The sequence below is a fragment of the Anas acuta genome, chromosome 11, assembly GCF_963932015.1.
Source record: "Anas acuta chromosome 11, bAnaAcu1.1, whole genome shotgun sequence".
Classification (NCBI taxonomy): domain Eukaryota; kingdom Metazoa; phylum Chordata; class Aves; order Anseriformes; family Anatidae; genus Anas; species Anas acuta.
In genome coordinates, this window is record NC_088989.1 from 8187723 (window position 1) to 8210381 (window position 22659).

Consider the following 22659-nt stretch of genomic DNA (forward strand, 5'->3'; position numbering starts at 1 on the left):
AAGTGTCAGACTGAAGGAGGATTCTGCCAGGAAACTTCAAATCTGCTTTTGAACCATGAGAATAGCTGGCTATAACAGCTCTGCCCAGAGAGGTATCAAACAGATGCTATAACCAGGGAAGAAAAAAAAAAAAAAAGTTAAAACAGTATAAACAAAATGACTTTGTGCCACGCAAATAAAGTTTCTCCATCGTGCATAACAAAGCAACAATTCAGAGAAACTTCTGAAAGGCATAAATGTCAATCCAGCACCCTGCTCAGGGTGACCTTTACAAACAAGTTTTTCATTTTCACAACCGTTTTCCATAGGAATAGAGATCTCCTTTGAAAGTCTCCTCTCCCGGAGACTGCAGGAAAACCATAACCAGGAGAAAAGACTCGGACGGCCTAGCAGCTCCAGCAGCCACAGATTTCCCTATCAGTGCAGTTACTCGCAGACCCTGCCAGCGACCTGGGCAGGGGAGAAGCCAAGCCTCCCCCTTCTTGTCCACCTGCTCCCGTCTACCGCATCTGCTTGGCATCTCGGCAGGACCGAGCAGAGCTGCACCCCGGGAAGAACTCGCTCCAGTGAGTCACGTTTCTCCACAATTGCTAGCAAAGGGTGAAACAACGACATCTTTCAAAATTCCCATGGCAACAGCTCCTTCTCCCTGCAAACTCTGACTCCGCTGGCAGCCTGAGCGCTGAACAAAGTAGCAGCCTACAGAGGAGATCTGAAGCCTGTATTCAGGTAGCGTTACTTTCATTTAATAAAAAATTCACAAGCACTAACTACTGACCACAGCCAGTGATGTAACCTTGAACTAAGGCACCTAATCGTTGCTCCTGTATGGATCTTCCTGCATTTCTATCTTTGCAATAACGGGCTTATCTACGATATTGGAAATTGGCTCTTTAAGGTCAGTAGGAGACCTTTAAAAGCTCTCCAAATAGAACTGAGGTCGTGACTATTTGTGGTCATTGACGTTACAGCAATTTTTGTAAGTACAGGGATATTAATCTCAAGATCCTGACAATTTCAATTTCAATAATGACATTCTGTTCACCTAAAACTTTTAAAGAAATTTAACATTCCTTGTTCCACAGCCGGATCTGCTTTTATGCTGTTCCTAACTGTTGTTGAACAGTTGCCTCATTTCACTGGGGAGCTGGCTGACCAAATTTCACTTGTGCATGGACTGAACTCAGTGTAGTGTAGCATCAGTAGTTTCAGAGGATTACAGCATTGAAAAATATTATTTTATTTTTTATTATTTTTTCAAAGCAACTGCATTTTTTAAGAGCAGCCTTTTTTTTTTTTTTTCTCTCCTTGGAAGGAGTACAATAAAATAAAAATTAATTATGCCATGCAGTGTTTAACTGAACTTTAAAATGGGAAAGGTCCCCTATATTAAAAAAAAAAAAAAAAAAAAGACGCTGTATCAGTCATGACAGTACTTGGATGAATCACTAATTTTTAAACAAGCTTGAAGAGGACTGCAATAGTATTCTTATTTATTTCATGTACATTTGGATGCCAGTGCCCTGATACTGTTAAGGACACGTATGTAATACAATTCAAATGAATAGTTTTTACACGAGGATTGGTGTAAATTAAATTTCATGATTACTTAAATGGCTGCAAAATCTGAGCTTAAAATTTATTCCATGTAAACAGGATTTGAACCAAAGTCGGCAGAAATTTTTCCAAATTTAAAAGCTTTGATTGTGTAGCAAGAAACACACCTCCCCTGAGCAACATGTATGCCTGGAAAAAAAATAAAAAAGTGTCCTCTGCACAGCTAACAGCATCAGCTTGGGCATCTAATCTCTATATCATGCTAAATATTTTCTTCTTTGAAGTGATAAAAATCCAACTGTCGAGCATTGCTTGATCTGACGTAACGCCTGGGGAAAGCTAATCAAAAGGAAGTCTTATAGGTTCCCCCTACTTAAATCCACCCACCCGAATAAGCACAAGTTAGAATTTTTATGAGGTAAAGAAACTCTGCTGTCACAGCCCGGTGTTAATTGGCACAAAGGTTTGAGACTACCTTAGTTTTACCCAACTGCTTTGATTTTGAGACTTCTGAGCTGCATTTCCTTGCTTCTTTATAATCCTGTCTTAACTATCACTGAGTTTGAAGTGAGAAAGGAGCTTAGACAGATCTATATCAGTGTTCATTCATGCCAGACTATTGCATTTTCATCTCAAACAGGGTTTGAAAAAAATTGAGATTGAGGGCAGAAGTAGCAAGGGGAGCAGTGGGAATGCTAATCCAGTTCAGCACTTGTGGAAGCACCAGGTGATGATTAGTCACTGGCCACCACGTCAATGGCCTCTTGTTTTCTTCTCTGACACTTCCAGATGAAGAGAAAGAAGTCTCAGCCCTTTCCCCCCTCTCCGGGTTTGTAAAGCAGATGCAGTGATACAGGCAGCATGCACTGGAGGCCTTTGAAGGATCACCTCCCAGGACTCTTCCTTCCCAACTGCTACATGGAGCAGGGCCGTTAATGATTCGGTGATGAAAGGAACCAAATTTGATAAAAGATGCAGCTCTGGTTTACTTCCACCCCAGATTTCATTGCAGTTGCCCATTATCTCTTGGCCCTAGCCCTACAGCATTTACTGGTCTTAAAAGCCTCTTTGCTGCTTCAGTTCCCAGGCACGCTACCGGTACCTCAGCAGCCTGGATCTCCTCTGTTTTCAGCAGATTAAAATATTATCAATGAGCTGATGTTGAGTTTAAGTCATCACAGATCTCCAGACCCTATTATAAAATAAAATCTGAGATGCAAAAGCTGGGGTATCTGCTACACACAGGTGTGCGCTTCTTTCTGAAGTTAATTGGCTCCAGAAAAGGTGTTGAAACCCCAAATGAAGCTTGCATTACAAAATGAACAGGAGGAAATGTCACTGTACGAGGACTGACAGACATTTCACTGCTGTCATGAAAGCAGCTTTTGCAGATCACCTGGAAAACTGTCAACCATAGGTATAGAACATCTATATTAGCATATTTTCCGTGTAGCATCCCATTTCAAAAGCTACTTTTTCTCTTACACTTCTAACCATGTATAGATATTTTACATTATAAAATTCGCTCTGCAATTACAAATGAGCTAATGTCACTTTGCCTGATACTCACACCTATGACTAATCATGCAAGGTTCAAATCATCTCTAGGGCTAAGAATAGAATTTGTAATTTTCATAAAATTATTTTCCATGGCATTTTTTGTTGTTTTAAATCTAAAGTATCCGATGAAAGGAGTTTAGTGGTCACTTCATACAATTTACAATGCAGCTTTCAGTTTGTTTCTATTTGTTTTATCACTGAAGGACAGATATTTCTTTTCCTTCTTATTTTCACAGAGCAGCCTTTATTAACAAAAATGTGCAATCCCAATTCTGCCAGCTTTGCTTATCAAATTAGAGTCAAATGTAATAAAATGTGCTGCTGGACAATGATTTCAACAAGGTACACAAACACTGTCATTTTTGTAGTATTATGTTCCACTAATACCTTTCTCCCAATATTTTCTCAAAAACTTATCTAAGCCAAAAAGCTTTGCAAAGATTGCCCACATTTTACAACACAGTACACAGACCTTAATCTTATTTTACCTTTCTCTTTCTAAGTACTCATGCAGCTTCCAGTGTCTAGTAAATATTATGTCTTGTCACAGATAACCAGCCATTCAACTAATTGGAGATTTCTATTAAGATTACTCCTAAATTCTCCCTTCCAGTAGCATTTATTCATCCAAATTCATCTTCCTGCAAATGAAGTCCTACGCTTTCTCTGTATTATCAATTTCTGTAGGAGATACTACTATTTTGGATTAAGTAAGCAAAAAAGCTCTAAGTCTGCAAAATTTATTTATACTGTAAGGTCTTGAAAGTACCTCCTCAAGCCATTAAAGACAAAACTCTCATTCTACTTTGGTGCTGTGGAAAACATATTCTTCTTTTCTATCAATTGGTTTTACTTTAATACCCATACTCAGTTAAAAAAAAAAAAAAAGAGTATCACAGAATATTAGAAGAGAAACTAATTATCAAAGAAGGAACTTTATTTAAAGTTTGTTTACATTTTGTACATAAAAACATTTAATTCTTTATCAGAGCACTAAACACAAAACCTCATTTCACATTCACAGTTCTGTTCATGAATCACCTGTACAACAAGAAACGAGATAAGGTGAGCTCAAACCTAAACAAACATGCTTTCACTGGCTGGCTGCTCAGTGACTTCCATCCACAGTGGCAACATTACATTATACCCATGTCAATTCTATCAACACTAATTAATCTAGAAGTAACCTTTTCCTGGGTCCTCCCTTCAGTATTTTAAAGGTAAACGTTATCTCATAAATCAAAATCCTTGTCTGATTGTCCTGGAGGTCCGTATGTAATAAAACTCCACTTATAGAAGTTGCCTGCGGGAGATGCTTCTTCCTTTATCTGTCCTTTTTGTAAGCGAAGACGGACCGGGTTTCTGACAGTTCAATCTGTGTGCTGTTTAAGTCTGCACTCCAACAGTTTCACATGAACCATGCAGGGTTTCAGCTCAGGGTTTTGGGTTTTTGCCCACTTGCACGCAGTGGAAGGAGTGAAATACTTTCAGAGCGCATCTCGACATGGCCCCGCAGCCCAGCCTACCGTAAAACAATCTCTATCAGCATACGTTGGCAGACGGCACAGGTTTAAATCACAACAGGAAGCAGTCAGGACAGGTGGCTGCAAAAAATATAGGTTTCCAGGGAGCCAAAACCTGATTTTTTGGAACTGATTTTGTTTAAGAAGTAAGCTTTCCCTGACAGTCTCTAGGAGCATAGTTTGGTTGAAAAACACCTCTCAGAGGCACTGGCTGGCAGGACACTGTCAGGCATTTCCAGTACTTTGGTTTAAAAACCATGCAGGAATGGCATTTAGAGTGTCATTGATTAAAAATAATTTGCCCTTCATTTAGGAAGACAATGTCTTTGCATCAAGATAATGGGATCTAGTGTCTAAAAAGTCAGCAATACATCCTTTCGTGAAAGCGAGTCTTAGGGAGAAAGGGCACAATTATTCAAAAGTGTTTGCAGGAGAGACTGAACAGCATAGCTGGCTGGAGAGCTGCCTTGTTATGGATATTCAAGGAAGAAAGATGTGTGGAGGCAAGGAAATTGAGGACTGAAAAGAAGAGATAATGAGACCCAAGCCCATCACCTCTAGCTGAAGTCTGACCTAAGCTGAAAAGCAGCAGAAACCACAACTGCCACGTGCTGGGAAACGGAGGTCACCTCAGCTGATTCTGCTGAGCGCCCTCATCTCGGAAGACATCAATAAGCCCCGGGAGGCCTCTAAAAGTCTGACCTGTCTCTCTACCAGATATGAAACCTCTGATTAGGACAGGGCCTTCTGATGGGGCTATGCAGGTGACATTTGCCTGCACGTTGCATGCAGGGAAGATTCCTATGCGCATTCCTATTTCCTTCCAACTCAACAAACGTGCTTCATTTCAAACGTGCAATCATCGTGTCTGCTTCTCACCATCGCTGTTCTCAATATGGAGAAGGCCAGCCAACAGCATGCTGTATTATTTATTCATGCAAACACTCCACTGCAAGAGGTCACAAAAGTCATGATCCTGCAGAAATACTGAGACTCTGTCTGTATATGGGCACTGGCATGAGGGGGTGTATTTGCTTTCCCCGGAAAAGTCAGAGGATGCTGATAAGGGCACAAGGCTTTTCCAGGGACAGTAGGAAGATTGCTTTATTTTATTTTCATTTCTTTAAGTCTTGAACTATGCAAAACCTCAAGAGTGATTTAATGAACAGAGGGATTTCTAAGAGGCAAGCAGAGCCTGAGAAATGCTTTTTAGATAAAGGTATTAAAATTCTGCAATCTGCAAAACACAGATAGATTATTCTAACCTGCACTTCTACGGGGGAGTTACAATGCATTTTGGAACTTAAAAACAAAAAGCGACAAGAACACCCCAAAGCTATTGCAACATCTTATTAAAGATGCTGAAGAGCTGTGAAGGCAAGAGCAGCCCTGCCCTGCCTGCAGAGCCACCCAGCTCTTCCCACTTGTGCAGAGCCAGTGCTAACAGGCAGGGACCGTCCCGTCTGCCCTGCAGGCTCACTAAACCCAACAGCTCCTGCTCCAGCTTGCTGGGGCCTCCCTGGTGGGAAAACACACCAAGCACCTGCCACACTGGCTGGATCAGATGGGTGTGCGACCACTTAAAGTAGCCTCTGCCTTGAAAGGGATGAACGCACATCTATGAACGCTGATTTCTGTTCCAGTCTCTGCTGTCTCGGTCTTCTGGATGGCTCAGGACAGGGAACCGCTTTTCTTTTTTCACCCTTAACATGATGGTGGAAAAAAATCTCTTGGGTCACAGAACTGCTACAAGGTATGGGTATCTCAGACATTCCTTCCAGCAAGTCAAAGTTGAACGTAACAAATACATGAGCTAAAGTGAGCTCAGTGTGATTCCTATGGCCCAGACCATACCTGAAGATGCGATGGTAAGAAATAAATATTTTCCTTTTGAAGAAGCACACGGGAAACTGAAGTAATGGATGCACTAGAGATCTTTAAAACAGCATTACTGTGTTCCAGGCTAATCAGGCCCATACAATTTGGTACAAAATTAATCAGCTAGGACTGTAGTAATAAAGTCTCACTTGGAGGCTGCAGCTCTGCTTGGCATAGACCCAGGCATACACACTATGTCAGATGGCTGAAAAAAACATGGAGAAGACACAGAAATAATCATCTTCCCTACCCGGGTGCCTCAGGCATTCTCTTTATCACACCAAAACAAGGAGTCAGAACATCTCCCGTCACAACTTCCCTGGATTTAGTGCAGGTACAAGACATTCTTCTGTGCTCTTTCAGTCATACAGCAACTAATAGTTTTGTTACGATAATGTATCAAATTTCTATCACAATTAGCTTTATTTGCTCTTAGTTCTTGTTCCCAAAAGGCACACTAGATACTAAAATAGTCAAGACTGGTCTAAAATAAAACATTAACTCTTATTGACTGAATAATTTTCTCATTGAGAGCGAAATGAATGCAAACTGCATGAAGTTAAGCAGTAATGACTTTTCTGCAAAACTTCTGGTAAATGAATATCGGTGCTGTTAATTGCTATTAATTCTAGCTTAGTTATAATTTGTGGTATAGGATATCACGGCACTTTTTACGAAAAAAGCATCTAACTCGGACACGCTCTGTTTCCCATTAATGTCATCCCTCATAGAGCTGGGGGCACACACAGACCGGAGGCATCTGCTACGCGCTGCACAGGGCACCGCACGCTTCCCCGGCTCAGGCAGGCAGTGCGCAGGGGTGGGCTGCCAAAGAAAAAACAGATTTCAGTCTCACGGTGCCTCTTAGCCCCTTTCGGCTCCGCTGAGGATGACAAAATGCCCTTGCCTTTGCATGGTGGGATCATCAGGACAGAGAGGCTGCTCTCAGTTATCACTCTGGTAACCAAATATTTGGGAACGGAGGTGAGAGGAATATTCACACCTTCTTCTTTTCTTCCTCTCATCATGAGCAGGACCAGACATAGGCTAGTCCCAGCTCTACACAGTAATTTAAAATCAATATAATCACAGTGAACTTTGTCACCTCTGCCTCAGCTGAGTAGGTTTTTCATTTGGGTCCCTTGCCATTTTTCTCCCTGAAAATAAGTTCTTCAGTTTCCAGTCTGCCTTGAAATGAAATAAAGCCATCCTTGGCTCCAACACAGCAGGTAAGCAGCCTCTCAAGAAATGCAAGACAGAGCACACTTCCGTCAGCTGCACATCCCTACATTCAAACACAATGGTTTCCATTAAATATGTAGGATTCAAATATTTATTTCCAGTCAATTAAATTAAGCACTACTTATCCTCCAGGGAATTCTTCCTCTCCCTCAACACAGAAGAGAGCACCAAAGTGCATTTCCTATACTTATTAACAACTCAGCAACACCTAAGGCTATAAAGAAATCCTTCCAACTAGATACAAAGAGCTCAGAAGCAAATATACAAATCTAGTATAAAGGAAGACATAAAGATCCTTTTGCCAGCCAACATAAACAAATGACCTTCTCTGCCCCAAGGAGCTTATAGTCTAAGCTCCAAGAGACAGTGAGACGCAACAGTAGATGAAAAAAGGGTGAACAATGGAGGAAGACCTCCTCCACAGGTAGCACTGCACTCGGGATTGAGTCCGACCCGGGCTATGCAGCAATGCTCCAGAAAAAAACGGCTACTCCAGGGCATCACAGCACCAGCCCGGCTCTGAGAGTTGTAGTGGGAGGATTTACAGCTAGCGTTTTGTCCGGAGGAAATCACCAGCTACACTTTTTAAATCGTGTTATCATGCGCACTAATTCATACATCTCTCCTACAGCAAAACCTTTTTATTACAGAATTTCAAAAACCAATACTTGAATTTTAAACTTTAATATGAACTTACATTTTAAAACATTAAATTATCCAGCGAAGCGGACGTGAATGTGAAAAAAGGCCATTTCCTCCATCATTTCATTAAATTTGAAAGTACTTATTTATTTTAATAAGTTGAGATGTCCATATGCCAGGAAATTAACATGAAAGAATGTTAAATATGCCCAGTATCACTTCTTAAAAGCCTATGGAGTATTATGCATTTTCAAAATTAGCATAACTCAGCAAAACTACTTTCCCAGCAGTTACTTTTTATCATACTTTCCAACAGCACTTTGGGAAAAAAAGCTGGAAATGTTTACTGTACTTTGCACTCCAGTTCACACAGAAGCCATGAAATGAACCCCAAACCACGCACCTTCCCTAATTTAAGGTCTGTTAATGACAAGCAGATGGTTGTCTCGCACGCACTCTTCCAAGGGCTCCTGTGCAGGTGACCTTCCCTGGCACACCTGATCAGGACCACAGACTCAAATGGAAAGTTTTCAGGGGCTTGAACTGCTTCCTCTGAACAGCTGTACTTCATTTAGCACAGCAGGAGAGGATTGTCACCAGTGTTCTGATCACTTGAACTACCCAGACCTTCCCCAGGTCTTAAGAACCCATCTGTTGCAATTGCAGGGACTTCTCATGGAAACACAGCACCTAACTGGCACAGCCTCTGAAAAGCTACTCACAGGAGCCTGCAATTTTGAATAGGGGCCCACATGGATTAGCCTAGTTTCCTAAGGAAACAGGCTTATACATTTGAGCCTTCAATGTGCACCTGGTCTGCCAATTCCCTTTCCCTCCTGCACCATTTTTGAACCTGAGGGCTAATTTTCACCAAACTGGGGAGCAGCTGGTGAGCTTAGCGATATGGCATTGCTATGGGTTTTGTGAAGGGCAAGCACCAATGCAGGGAACTGTGGCAGGGAGCACTAACAAAGCTCACAAAAGTGGCTCAAAACTTCTTAGGCATCAGACAGTTTTCACAGGAATATGAAGCATTTACCGGCTCATACAGAAAGGAAAGATTCTCAGTACCTGCTCCAGCTCATATTCCTCATTTCATTACCATTACGCTTCAGCCATTTATGTGCTTAGCACCAAGCCATCTCTCAGACTCTGCATCTCCTGTAGGAATTTTGGGCAGAAGTGACTTCTGTGTTCACAGCGAGAGCGCTTAAGTCCCAAAGACACCTAGGGGGCCCTTGTACAACATAAACAGCATCTGGACTACAGACACCAACACCATTCTTTCCAAAAGTTGCATCAAATTCTCTCTGTGAACTTGACTTCATACAGTAAATCCCGTTCCTCAGAGATCAACGCATGACAATACTGTGTCATGCAGATAAGTGTCTCAATTACAAGTCTCCAACAACAGAGATACAAATTAAAAACATAATCTGAAGTGCCACAGAAGCTTGCAAGTTGGAATTTATCTGAAAAGTTCACGTCCCCTCTGGTTAGCAGCAGATTAGCATCTGGCATGCAAAATGGCTTTTCATACCCCAAAGGGGCAGAAGGCTCCAGCAGCAGCCTGAGACACACCGCCACACCTCTGGGGTAAAGGCAGCATGTGAGACTGAACGTGAAGTGACCTAAACTCTCCATGACTTCGCTACCGTCATTACCTCAGGGTAGATCTTATTTCTGTACTTGAGAAACACATTCACACAGATGTGAAGCAAAGCACCTACCGCTGAATTCCTCATTCTGAGCGCGTCCACTTGCTGCTTTGCTGTGCAGGAGCTCGGCACCTGGGACCGAGCAGCGCTCGAGGCCCTGGTGATGTGAAATACAGCCGAGGTGTCCTGTGAGGTCCTGGTGTGGCACGGTGCAAATGCACGTGATCAGCAGCACTTAAGGGACCTCTGTCACCTTGTCTCTAGCTGTAACTTTATTACAGGTCAGTTGGGAAGGAGACAGAAGACATTTGTTTCACTAATCCACGTAGGGAAAGCAAGAGAAACTGCAGTCCACATGTCAATACTGATCACCTTCAGGCATTCAATTGCGGGACATTTCCTTTGTTAGATTCTGAGGAAATTTATACACCAAGACAGTTGAGGAAGTCTCGGAAGTGAGTCAGAAATAAAGAACCTCAGGTGAAACAGCTCAGCTCCTCCTGAGCTTTCTGGCAGCTGGACAACTTAGACGTTGCCCTGAATACTCTAGTTACAGCAGGGTAAAAGCAGCACCAGCCAGCTTTGGGGATCACCAGCCAGCTTCAGCCCTCTGCTCAGGCACACAAGTGATCCAAGGCCCACCACCCAGCCCCTCTGTGTCCCCCTGGTCTCTACGATCAAAATGTGACCCTACCTGACAGCAGCTCTACTAGCACAGACGTGCCTCTGTTACCTGCAAGTCTGCAATGCTATAGCAGTGTGGAGAAAACACACATTAAGACAGCATTCAGAGAGAAATGCAGGGGAGGAAAGGTTTACTTCAGTCGTGGGTAGAGCAGACTGCCTTAGGTGAAACCACAGTACTGCTCAGGAGATGACAGACAGCTTTGAGACACAGAAAAGACAGAGGGCCTAATACTCAAGACTGTGAAGATTGCTGGTGGAAGAGCTGCTTGCTGTTCAACTCAGCCCACTTAGGGATTTTAAAGCAACTAAGGTCTCAAAAGTCTCTCACCCTACTGAGGATTCAACCAAAGGCCTACACAAGCCAGCAATGCCCACCACTCCTTACTGGGGCAGCTCAGGTTGCAACCTTCATCTCTGCAACAGGGATGTGGGGCTCCTAATTCCTCATGAATGAAATGAGTCATCTCACCAGCTGTCCTGCAAACATTATCCACCCACAGTCTAACTCACCTCACGACTGTGCAGTGGTAAGAGACAGGAGGGGGTGGGAAGGCCTACTTAGGACACATTCATTCAGGGTTTGATTGAATTAAACCCACTTGGCCTTCCCAGCTCTCCAGAAACAGAAGCTGGATACTCAGGTGCTCAGCAAGACTTGACATTCCTTTTTATACCACAAAGTAACACACCCCTTCGACAATCATTCTGGTGCCAATAGTCCTTCCTTGGTTTGGAAGGCTACAGAGATGACCCTTATGAGTTCAGTGGAGAGAGTTAAAAACATTTCCAGAAACTCATTCAAGTGCTGCTTAAAGATGTAATTTATATGCACAGCTCTGCACTCCATTGCAGGATTTCATATTTATTTAATTCGATGGTTAAAAGTGTGCCCATCCAACTCCCTGGGTGCACGCAGTCTTTAATAAAAACTTTTGGAACTTAGACCCAAATGTTCAGTGCACTGAATAGGAAAATAATAACTTCTTGCTCAAGCCCAACACTGTCCTAATGCCACCGGAAAAAAAACGAGAGCACCAAGAGGACCGTGAGCATCAGCACAGCGGCCAGCACAGCCCAGTTTGCTGGGGACAGGATGATGGTGCTGGGATGACCTCAGGGAAGGCCTCCTGGTAGCTCAGGAGCTTCACAACAGCCAAACTGTTGACACATCTCCCACAGGATGAGGAGGTCTCCACAGCAACCAAGATCTCTTCAATTAGCACCTGATCAGGCTGGATGCCTGGCCTAAGAAACAGCACAGCACTGAGACCTGGGTGAATTTCTGACGCTGCATGGGGTGCATCAGGTGCATCAGAGGAGTTCAACTGCCCTGTCCTTCAGTTCCCACCATGTAAACACATCGACCTCAGAGATGTTATAAGAATTAAAACTACCAACTGCTAAGCACTGCAGTACTAAAGGACACCTAAGAACCTGTACAGATGAGACTCTCCTACCCTACCTTTCTCTAACGGAGATGTGACATTTAACCTAGAAGACACACAAGGACACCTCCGCCACCTCTAGTAGACACTACACCACCAGCAGCTGACGAGGAGCTGTGTGGGAATGCCCTGCCAGCAGCTCGCTGCAACGCTGGCTCTGCTCACTCTTCCCATCCTAGCAGATGTACTCCTTTTGTGAGCAGGAGCTGCTTTTTCAAAGATCAGGATAAAAACTGCAAGTCTTCAATGCTGCATCCTGCAAGACAGATATACTTTCTGGGGAAGGGTAGAGAAGAGGTGGGGTAATTCCTGAGGCAGTGATACTGAAAGGAAGATTATCTTCTAGACAGTGACTGGAATGACACAAAGCAGCCATCTCAAAAAATAATAGAAATAATTCTACAACTATTGCATCAACAGCACTACTGGCCCTTGCTTAGCTCTTTCATACAAAGGCTCCACTTACATCCTGCAACAAAAATTCTGATTCATGCCTTGATTATTTCATACTTGGATTACTGCAAAAATGTTTGTGCCAAGCTTTTTTTCCTCCTTTTTTTTTCTTCAATCCACACTACAAGGCTATTCAGAGCTCCTCCATTTGCTTCATTTCTCACTGCAGTATCCTTGCTGTTTGCATACGTTTTTCCTCCACTGTTATTCTTCTATATGTGTTCAGTTACATATTAAACCAGGACTGGAATTTCAATGTATTATTGCAGTCATTCAAGAACGTCAAGGCAACCGCAGACTCCAACCTTCTTTGTAGTCGCCAGCCCATTTGTTGAGCTTGTTTCACAGCTGCTACCCAAATACTCCATCTTTCTTTTCTAGGTTTAAAATATATGCCTTTCAATTGTTTTTGTCTAAAGAAGAGCATGAAGTATTTTATACTCTTTCCTATTTCAAAGCCTAGAAATCAGTTAAAATTGACACAACTTTTTGCTGCACTTCAGCACATTTTCAGTTTTGTAAAACACTGCAACAGTTGTTGTCATTCCAAAGGTTTTCTACAAATGTCCCAGTGTTCACATTCAAAGAAAATGCAACAAAAAGAACAGTACATGCTTAAGGAAGTGAGGAGTTCCCCCTCCCCAGCAAAAACAGCTCTTTGTGTGTCTTCATTTCATTGTAGATAGCAAAAGCTGTGACTGCAGCAGCACAACGTAAAGATACTTTGATATACTTTGATGTTCAGTTGGAACAACTGCATCTGAAACTCTGAAGGTATCATCTAGCATCTGTTGCAATTATTTAATACTTTTGTGCTGTGGTAGGGAAAAACTTCATGAAAGAACTGAAGTTGAAGGAACATCTGGTTATTTGCACCTCATATTTAAGCTTCTCAAAGCTGTTCAGCTGCCAATGGCCTATCTTCTCAAAAACAGTAAAGAAAAAAATCAGAGCACTCAGAAATCAGGGATTTGCTTTAATGCATTTAAGTCATGAAAAACAATCAACTTACAGAAAGAACCTTGCCAAAAAAAAAGAAAAAAGGCAATTTTACCATAACCGTGTCCAACATTTAAAAATTCAGCCAACCATTTCATTATAGACTGGATACCAGGATTGACTATGACAGTACTTGGAATGAAATGTAAGTGTTGCATACAAGAAAAGGTGGCAAGAAGAGACAGAAAACAGTATTACTGGTATTCAATAAAGCAGTTGTGTCTGTGTCTAAGTAGAAACTAAATTACTATCTGAGGTTTTCTTAGCAGATTACATAGAAACTTGCCAATAGACAAACACAGTAAATGACAAGACTCTCAATCAGAGCCGTGTTCCCCAGCAATATGGATTAGCAGAAATGATACCACAGACTACTTGGACTGCTTCTGGCAAGACAGGCACTTCTTTGAGCACTGCTAGTATTAAATACTCAACGCAGCCATGTGATTGTGAATTCCTTATTTACACTAGGTTATGGTTAGGAAGATGTATCCTATTCTCAGGAATAGGAACTTGGAAATTTAATTCTTCAGTCCTATGACAAAAAGAAAAAACTGGTATATATATTTCATATTTTTTACTTCAAAAGTCTGAATAGCTAAGGAAAAATCAAAAGCATTCTCTTTGACACCATCCTGGCGAATGCATGTTTTGATACAGATACTTCAGACAACATATGTCTAATGCACACTGTGCAGTGCCTAGCTCATGGATGCAAAGACCTATGACCAAGTACCATCAGAATGCAAACAATCAAAACGTACAGATGGTATTTCCTGTTTATTTGATAAACCACACAGCAGTGTGCCACTTGCTTTAGCTGTGCACATTAGAAATCTGGGCTCATGCTTAGGCAGTAACAGTAAATTCTCAAACTACGGTTTTCCATGTTTCTCTTATGAAAGAGTGTAGCACTGATTTCTGGAACAACTGTTACTCTAATAAGACTGCACATGGAAATGAATGCAACACAGCTGGTTTCAGCAGAGTTCAGTGAAGACTACCATTCATCTCTGATGAACGCAGATAAAATATTCAAAGCTCAGTTTACTGATCAGAGCAGATATTAAAGGGAATATTTTTTTCTGGATCTCTCAGATTTCTCCCCCTTTAGACAGTCAGCTTTAAAGAGCAAAAAAGGGAGAGCCAGAACCTGCTCATTTCAACCATTCTGCATTTAAAGGAGGTGAGTACACTGAGAGCAGGATGATAACCATGTACGCAGCATGCCAGAGCTTTGGTCAATATCAAGATTTATTATTCCGAGGGACAGAAAGAGTGAAATACTGACCACAGCAAATAGTCCATTAGTTACCTCTCAGTTCAATAAGTCTTGATGCTTTCCTTACTATGTGCTGATTATTTCCTGTCCAATTCACATTAGGAGCTTATTTAATGAGAACAATCTAAGCAAAGAGAGAAAAATTCACACTTTTACAGAAGACATCACCAAGTTACATTTCATCACAGTTAACACCATTTGCTATTATTTCAGGAAATAACCTTTACTGATCTTTCCTGTTTTAATGCCAGCAATTGCTTCTGAGAACACCACTTAGCTCTTATATTCACCACTGGTTATATTTTAAATAACAGCATCTTATAGGAAAAGCAGTAACTACTTAAGTGTTGTAGGACAAAGCATTCACACACTGACAGTGGACACTAGCATGACAGTGTGAGCAAAAACCCTATTCTTAATGGACATTTTTTCCCCACTTGCAAGGTCATCCCTACTCTTGTGAATCCTATTTTTCTTCTATTAATTTCTACTTATGTTCATGGTAGTTGCAGGGAGAAGGGATTCAACATTTTAGACTGGAAAAAAAACAACATCAGTAATAATAAGCATGAAAGACAGAAGCATTATAAATAGTGCTAATAATTTCACACAGAAAATGAGAGCTATCAAGGTACAAAGAGGAAAAAGATGCCTTGAAAATACCGTAAGATTAAAAAGAAAAAAAACAACAACACAACAGTATGCATTTTCTACACAGGGTTCTCTTTACAAAGCCACGGTTACATAAACAAGTAAAAAGAGCATGTACACATCCTTGGCTAGAGTCTGCTTTTTTGTTCTCTGAGAAGTCCAAATGGTTTTGATTACTTAAAAGGGAGTATTCCTTGAGTGAGTCAGCTTGCAGCACTAGGGCCGAGCAGCAGAACAGCCACCAAGAGAGCAGGGTACACCAGCCCTGCCAGCACCTACACACCAACTCATCCAGGAAACTCCAGTGACAAAAGCACATCACCTGTCTACAGCATCCCCTGCTGAAGGACAGCACGGCCTCCCATTTCACACCCTTTGATCACACACATCAGTACTGGGCATGGTTTGACATTACATCTTCACTTACATCTAAAAACTCCAAGAGGAGTCTCCTCATTTGAATAACAGAGAAAATAGTGCTATTTCTCCACAGCTACTCCTGGTTTTGTATAATCTCATTGCAACAACTGTTACATTAATTTTGCATAAAAATTTTTCAGAAAAATGTATATGAGTGTAGGTATTTCTAGAGTGGCAACAGGTAGGCCTTTCAGATCCCCTACCACTTAAGATACAAGCATCTGAGTCAGCATCTCATAAGAGAATCTCATCCCAATGTCCTCACCCTCTCGCTAGCCATTTTTGGGCTACTGCATGGCAAAACAGGATCTAGTCAGGCCACTGGCAAAGTGTTTTCAGCCCTGACATATACAACACTTGACAGCTGAGAGTCATCTTCAAATGTCTGGAATATTACACTGTGAAATAGCACACAATGTACAAGGGAGGGCCAGTCAGAAAGCCCTGAATCTGGTAGATGTTTCAACAGCTTGTTTCCATAGGATTTCTTTTCAATTTTTTAAATAAATAGTTTATATTTACAAAAATGTCTCCACACTGATGAAAAGGTACCCATGCTGCTATCTGTTGCTATTACAGATATTAGAATTGTGCTGAACTCTGCGGCAATTAAACAATGTGCTAAAAATCATTCCAGACTTGTCCTTCATTCAGTGGTTAGCCTAACAGAGAAGATTATGGTGAAAAGAAATCCAGCAGGCCTGCCCTGAAGCACATTCAGGATCCACACCTACTTCTTGCTTTGGCTGCACTGCGCCCATTTCACATTCCCATTACGCTGCAAGTAACGTGGCCAGTTGCAATTTAGGAAGTCTTTGGCAAGCCATAAGACACGCTCATGGAATAAATGCTTTGCCAATACATACACAAATGCATGCACACAGAGAAACACGCCTAGAAATGTAGTTAGTTTCCTGAAAACTCCTAAAAAGAAAATCTAGGAGATCTCAGTCTCTGTTCACTCTTGCAGCTCCTATCTAAGGACAAGTTACTGTCTTCTGTTGTCAGTGTTTGCTCACTCCTGAATTTGCTTTAAAGAGCTACTAGCACAGACTTAATGAAGTTTCTTCTGAAAGGCCAATTGTGTTTCCTTCTGTCTTTTTGACAAAACCCATTTAAAACGGGCCTTCATTTAATTATCCGCTCTTTATTTTTGTGAGTTTTATTTCTCAACTGGAGTGAATGTTACAGTCAGAATTGTGTCTGTAGACAACAGGCTTATTTTATAAGGTTTAAAAATCCCATCCTTTACAATTGGACAGTGAAGGGAGAGCTCTGTGTACAGTACACGTGCAGTATGTGCACAGAGCACAGAAGTTCACAGGGTCCTGTCTGCGGGGACATTTGGGTACACGGGTGCCTTATACAAACGTTTGACCCGAGGCTCATTTGACTCCTCATTAGTGGTTGAAGGTTTATCCTCCCCCAGCTCTCACGCCTGAGAGAAGCAATGTTACAAGCAACACATGGTAATGCCACACATACCTCGTGAAACCAGGAAAATTCCTGATCTCCAGAGTTTGAAAGCATCTCCCAGGCCATTTGTCCTGCACAGGAGGGGCATGGAGACACAGTAGTGTTTTCCACAGGCTACAGAGGAGTCACTTGATAAGCACTGTATAGGACAGATATATCCTGTGGAAGATAAAGACCTGAGGGCTCTCTGTTATATGGCTGTGCCCTTTTTCCGCCCCCAGGCAGGAAAACCACAACCGGCTGGTTGCTTTCAGACCTCTCCCGTCCTACCTCAAGATTTATTACAGAACATTTAAGCCTGAAAATACAAAAGCTCTGCAAACAGGGAAGCACAGCCATAAATGTAAAGAGGCCTCCGTGGCTATAAATCAGTAAAGCTCAATTGAAATCAATATAAAGCCACAGTTCAGCCTAATGTAGGCCCAGTGGAGATGCGGGCCTACCGGTCAGCACTGTGCTCTGCCCATGCTTGTCCATTGATGGCTGGCAGAAGCTGTCCCGGGCTTATTTACTCTAGTTGGCAAATTCCCTTAGAGGAAACTTCAAATTCAGCATCATACAGTCCAGCACAGCTTTTTTCCCTGCTTGTAATTGCTGGGGCTGGGCCAGCAGCTGCTGTACAACTAAGTGGAAGAGAGCTGGCCTGCACATTTGAGGACATGGAAGGAAAGCAGCCTACCAAATAACACCTATAATATAAAAGAGTTTGGAAACCACTGACACAGACTAATTGCTTATTGCAGAGCAGGTTTATCACTCTGTAGGCTCAGCAAAGTTTGATGTAAACTTCCTTGCTATGTCCAAAACCCTGCTCAGGGTTCCTAGGAAATACTCCAGGGAATGGAGAGGCAGGAGAAATAATCAGATAACATAAGCATCCTCCTCACTGTGCCTGTGTAGAAAGAAACATCTGTGTGACATCTGGGCTCAGCCACCCACCATTTATCCCTATCTTCAACCTAATACAGAAAGCTAGGCATCTTCATTACCCCTGCCCACCTCAATAAACAAATGTGAGCAAAAGGCGTCTGATTAGAGGCTGAGTTGGCTGAATGTCCCGCATGGAGCTGGAAGGAACCAAGCGAGGGGACGGAAGAGAAGAACTCCCACACAGGAAGACATGACAAAGCAGCAGCCTGTGGAAACATCCAACTCTGAACAGAGCAGAGGCTCCTTTCCCCACCTAATTGCTCGCCTTCGCTTCCTCCCTTTCTCAGGGAGATGCTGGCAACACTGAGATTCTTGCAGTAGAAAATTCCTTCAGAAATAACCATGTCTTCAGCACAAGCTGAAGCAGCAGAGCTGCTCTGCCTTGCAAGCAGAGGCCACAAAACGGTTCAGGAGGACACCAGACCTCCAGCTACTTCCACCGTGGGCTTGCTGTGATGCAGTATGCACAGAGTCCATACAGCCACGACATGCTGTACCTACACTGTTTGCTCACACCTGTATTTCACGTCACAAAAGCTTTGGCATAAATCCATGTTCTGCAGCTGGAATAGTCGGTGCCAAACCACTTCTCCCTGGAACGGCATTTCAAGTTTCTTTGATCAAACAGTAGCCTGACAAAGCATCCTGAGAAAATATTATATCCTCTCCTGGTTTCTTGACAAGTACTGGTAAATATATCATTTCCACCCTTTCCATCTCCTCATTTACTGCTTTTATCAGCAATAGTGACAAAAAGGTTCTAATTAGGTAGTGCTAATCAGGTAGAATGGCATGTGATTGACGACTGAGAAGTCACTATCTGTTCTCCGAAAAACAGATTGGCTATTTTTCTCAGAGAAGCAGGAGATTTATCAATAGACAAAAGGATGCAAAACCCAACAGATACGGTATAATTACACATCAGGACTATACATTTTATTTTGACATAAACCTAAAAGGATTAGTGGGTGGTAAAAGCTCTTTTGGAGGGGTGAACAACCAATATTACTCATAAAGGAAGAACTACATGAGCTCAAAAATAGAATTAAGAAAAAAAAAAAAAATGAGATTTCGGGGGATTTTTTTTTTTCCTCTCCCCGGTTTTGTAGTGTGTGTTTTTTTTTTTTTTTCTTTCTTTTTAAGGCAAAGGACTAGTTAAAAAAAAAAAAGAAAGTGTAGTAATCCCAGCGAAGAGTTTTGACATATATGACAACTGACTAATTCCAGTAGTTTTGTCCTTTTCAAACATTTTGATTTAACTACCAGCAATGAATATTCTAAATACATTTTTCAGTAACAGAAACAAAATAAACCTGCCAAGTGGCACTTAACTTTCAATATTTTATACAAGACAACAGATAAGAATAGGCCATTCATTCCAGCATAAAAATCTTTCCTCTATTTATTTCCACTGTTTATGAGTTTGGGGGCTTAAAATCTAAATGAGTTATTTTAAGTTGAAGCATGGAAATAAATCTCATGACAGGATTTGTCCATTTGATGATAACCTCCAAGTTCAACAAAAAGCAGTCGTTTGTCCTACATTGCTAAAATGCATAGATGTATTTTACTCATATGGCTTCACTTGCAAATGAGGCAGCTTGTATTTTGAGATCTAATAAAGAAAATTTGTGACATTTGGTATTTTGTGTATTAATGGAAAAAAACTCTAACCTTACCTAAAATTATTCACTTCCAATGAAATTTATGGTCTGCATAAAACAGAGGAGTTGGCAGTCAAAAATTAACATTTGCTTGTTTATCCAGTATCAGTATTCAGACTTCTAAGGACACAGTATTTTTCTTTCAGCTAAAACTAGGTAGGCCTGCACAACATTCCTCCTAGACAAGCACCAAATGTTTGAAATGCACCTCAGATATTCCAAAAAAAAAAAGCACGCACAAGTTCATTATGATACTTGAAACCCTCATAAATACTTTTTAGATATTCAGCAATTTTCCATAGAGAGCCAACATAGCTACTGACATGATTTCCATTTTTTTGACAACTTCAAATACAGATTTGGAATTTTCTATACCTGAACCAACCAGCAAACCATATGTCTACGTTGCCATTCTGAAGCACATTTTGATTTGTGGCATTACAAAATTGTACACACATCAGGTTTTTCTTAAGACTTCTAACAGCAATAGGACAAATAAAGAAACACCCTCCACACCCTACCTTCTCAGCAGCACACATCCTGGTGTGATGCTGAACTGACAGGTGTCATTGTCGACACTATACCCTACTGCAAAAACACACACACAAAATGGTAATTATTAGAATTTCTAGTATTTTGTTATCTGGACATATGTATGGATTCTTATAATCCTCACAGAATACTGAACAGAGTAAGCAAGTGGGAAACTTGGAAATGTGTTGTCTGGACAGGGAGAGGTGGGAATATGCCATTTTAGGGGTGTGTTAAGAGACTAACACAGGACTGAGAGAAGGTGCAGAGTAATAAGAAGAACCCTCCATTAAGTGGCAGAAATGCAAGAAAGGACTGGATTTGTGTATAGGAAGCCAAGAGGAAGTCAGAAAATACATTGTAAAATTCATTTAAACTCCATTTTCTGAGCATAGAAATAACATAAAGCAAAGAAACATTTTTATTTTGGAGATATTTCATGTTTCACTGTTCTGAAGAATTCAACTCACCCGAGTATGCCCAGTAAGGATCCCCTGAAGCCTTTCGCCTCCGTATCTGCACAGAACTACCATGTCTGTTTTCATGCAGAGAGCCAACATAACCTTCAGTCAGAGCTGCAAAGAGAAGAAGCAGGAATTGTTAGGAAACTGGTATTTACTCCCTGGAGTTTACACTGTAAAGCTTAAATTTTTGCTGAGCAGAGACTACTAAGTTGGCATTGCTTTAAAAAAAAAAAAAAAAAAAAGGTAAGTTCCTCATCCATGGAAACCCACCATCCAAAGATGATTCTGAGAAGCCAGGACTCACTGATACCATTATTCTGATCTGGCCATGCCAGCCTCCACTCCAGTAATTTCCATAAGGATTTTCTGATATACACAAGCAAACAAATGTAAGCTATGACAACTCATCTTCCTCTGTCTAGACCTTAAAGATGGTCATTAGAGAAACAAGCTACCAAACTAATAATTGTAAATCTACACACAAATTATCAAGGTCCTTAAAAGAATACAGATGCAAGAGTTCACATTATCCTTGCTACCACAACTTCATCTATTTTAAACCACGTCTTACAATCCCATGTAGAACAGCTTCATTCAGTCAGGGTAACAGTCTCAACAAGAGCAAGGCTCAAGAAACATCACCTCCTGTGATTAACTGAAGTAAAGTAGACATAAGACAGAGGAAGGTTGCATGTCAAACAACTATCCAGTGTGCAATACCCATGCCTTATGACATGAAAGGGAGGGACCAGTAAAGAAGAAATCCTTATAAAAATTCACAAGCAAGGAGGAGTAAAATTCATCAACCAAAATAGAAAGTAACGCATCCTACATTGCATCCCAGCTTTTTTCTTTTAATACCCCCACACATTTTTTTCTTGTAAAGGACCACACAGATTTCATGAGGAAGTAGGGGTTTTTGTTTATTTGTTTATTTTTTTACATGTAAATTTTTTTCAGTGTTTCTATACATCTGACTGAATCAAACTGGAGGTGCATGACTTCACAAATTCCAATAACAAGTCTATAACAAATTCAACCACCTTCCTCAGAACACCATAGCTGAAAACTTTTGTGCTGTAGTAAACACACACAGACAAAAACCCTTAGATCTGCACACAAAGAACATGAAAAACAACCACACACTAACTGACTCTATGGCAATTCAAGTCCAACTGATCTCAGACCACTTATTTGATAAGTAACTATCTGAATAATTCAAATTAAAACATCAGAAAATCACCCGAAGAATCACTCTACCCATACGCAGTCACTACATGGCAGAACACCTCTGTAGACAGCCTTCAATCTGCAAATGGGTCATGGATTTCTGCAGATTTTTGGAATCCTGAAATGGTAGGAAAAGGCATGCAACCTTGGGTAAGGCACTGCAGGTTTTCCCCTGCCAATTTTTTCTCTTGTGCGAGCAAAGGTACTAATTGTGCAATTTATTACGAGCCTCTGATTTGAATGAGTTTTCCAGATTTCTTGGCAACTTTCTAAATACTAATTGACTGCAGGCTGAACTAGAAACACTGGAACATATCATGCTACCAGGATTTGTAGGCAACATTACAACATGTTGCCTTATTCTCTC

General features: G+C 41.3%; 1 protein-coding gene across 2 annotated transcripts in view; it reads right to left on the reverse strand.

The window, feature by feature from the left end:
• PTPRG (protein tyrosine phosphatase receptor type G) overlaps positions 1–22659 on the reverse strand; it is a 398462-nt gene that overhangs the window by 287629 nt on the left and 88174 nt on the right. For both annotated transcript variants that reach the window (XM_068694010.1, XM_068694009.1), the window contains exon 2: positions 21069–21173. In XM_068694010.1, the coding sequence (XP_068550111.1) occupies positions 21069–21173 (105 nt within the window). The remainder of the gene's footprint in view (positions 1–21068; positions 21174–22659) is intronic.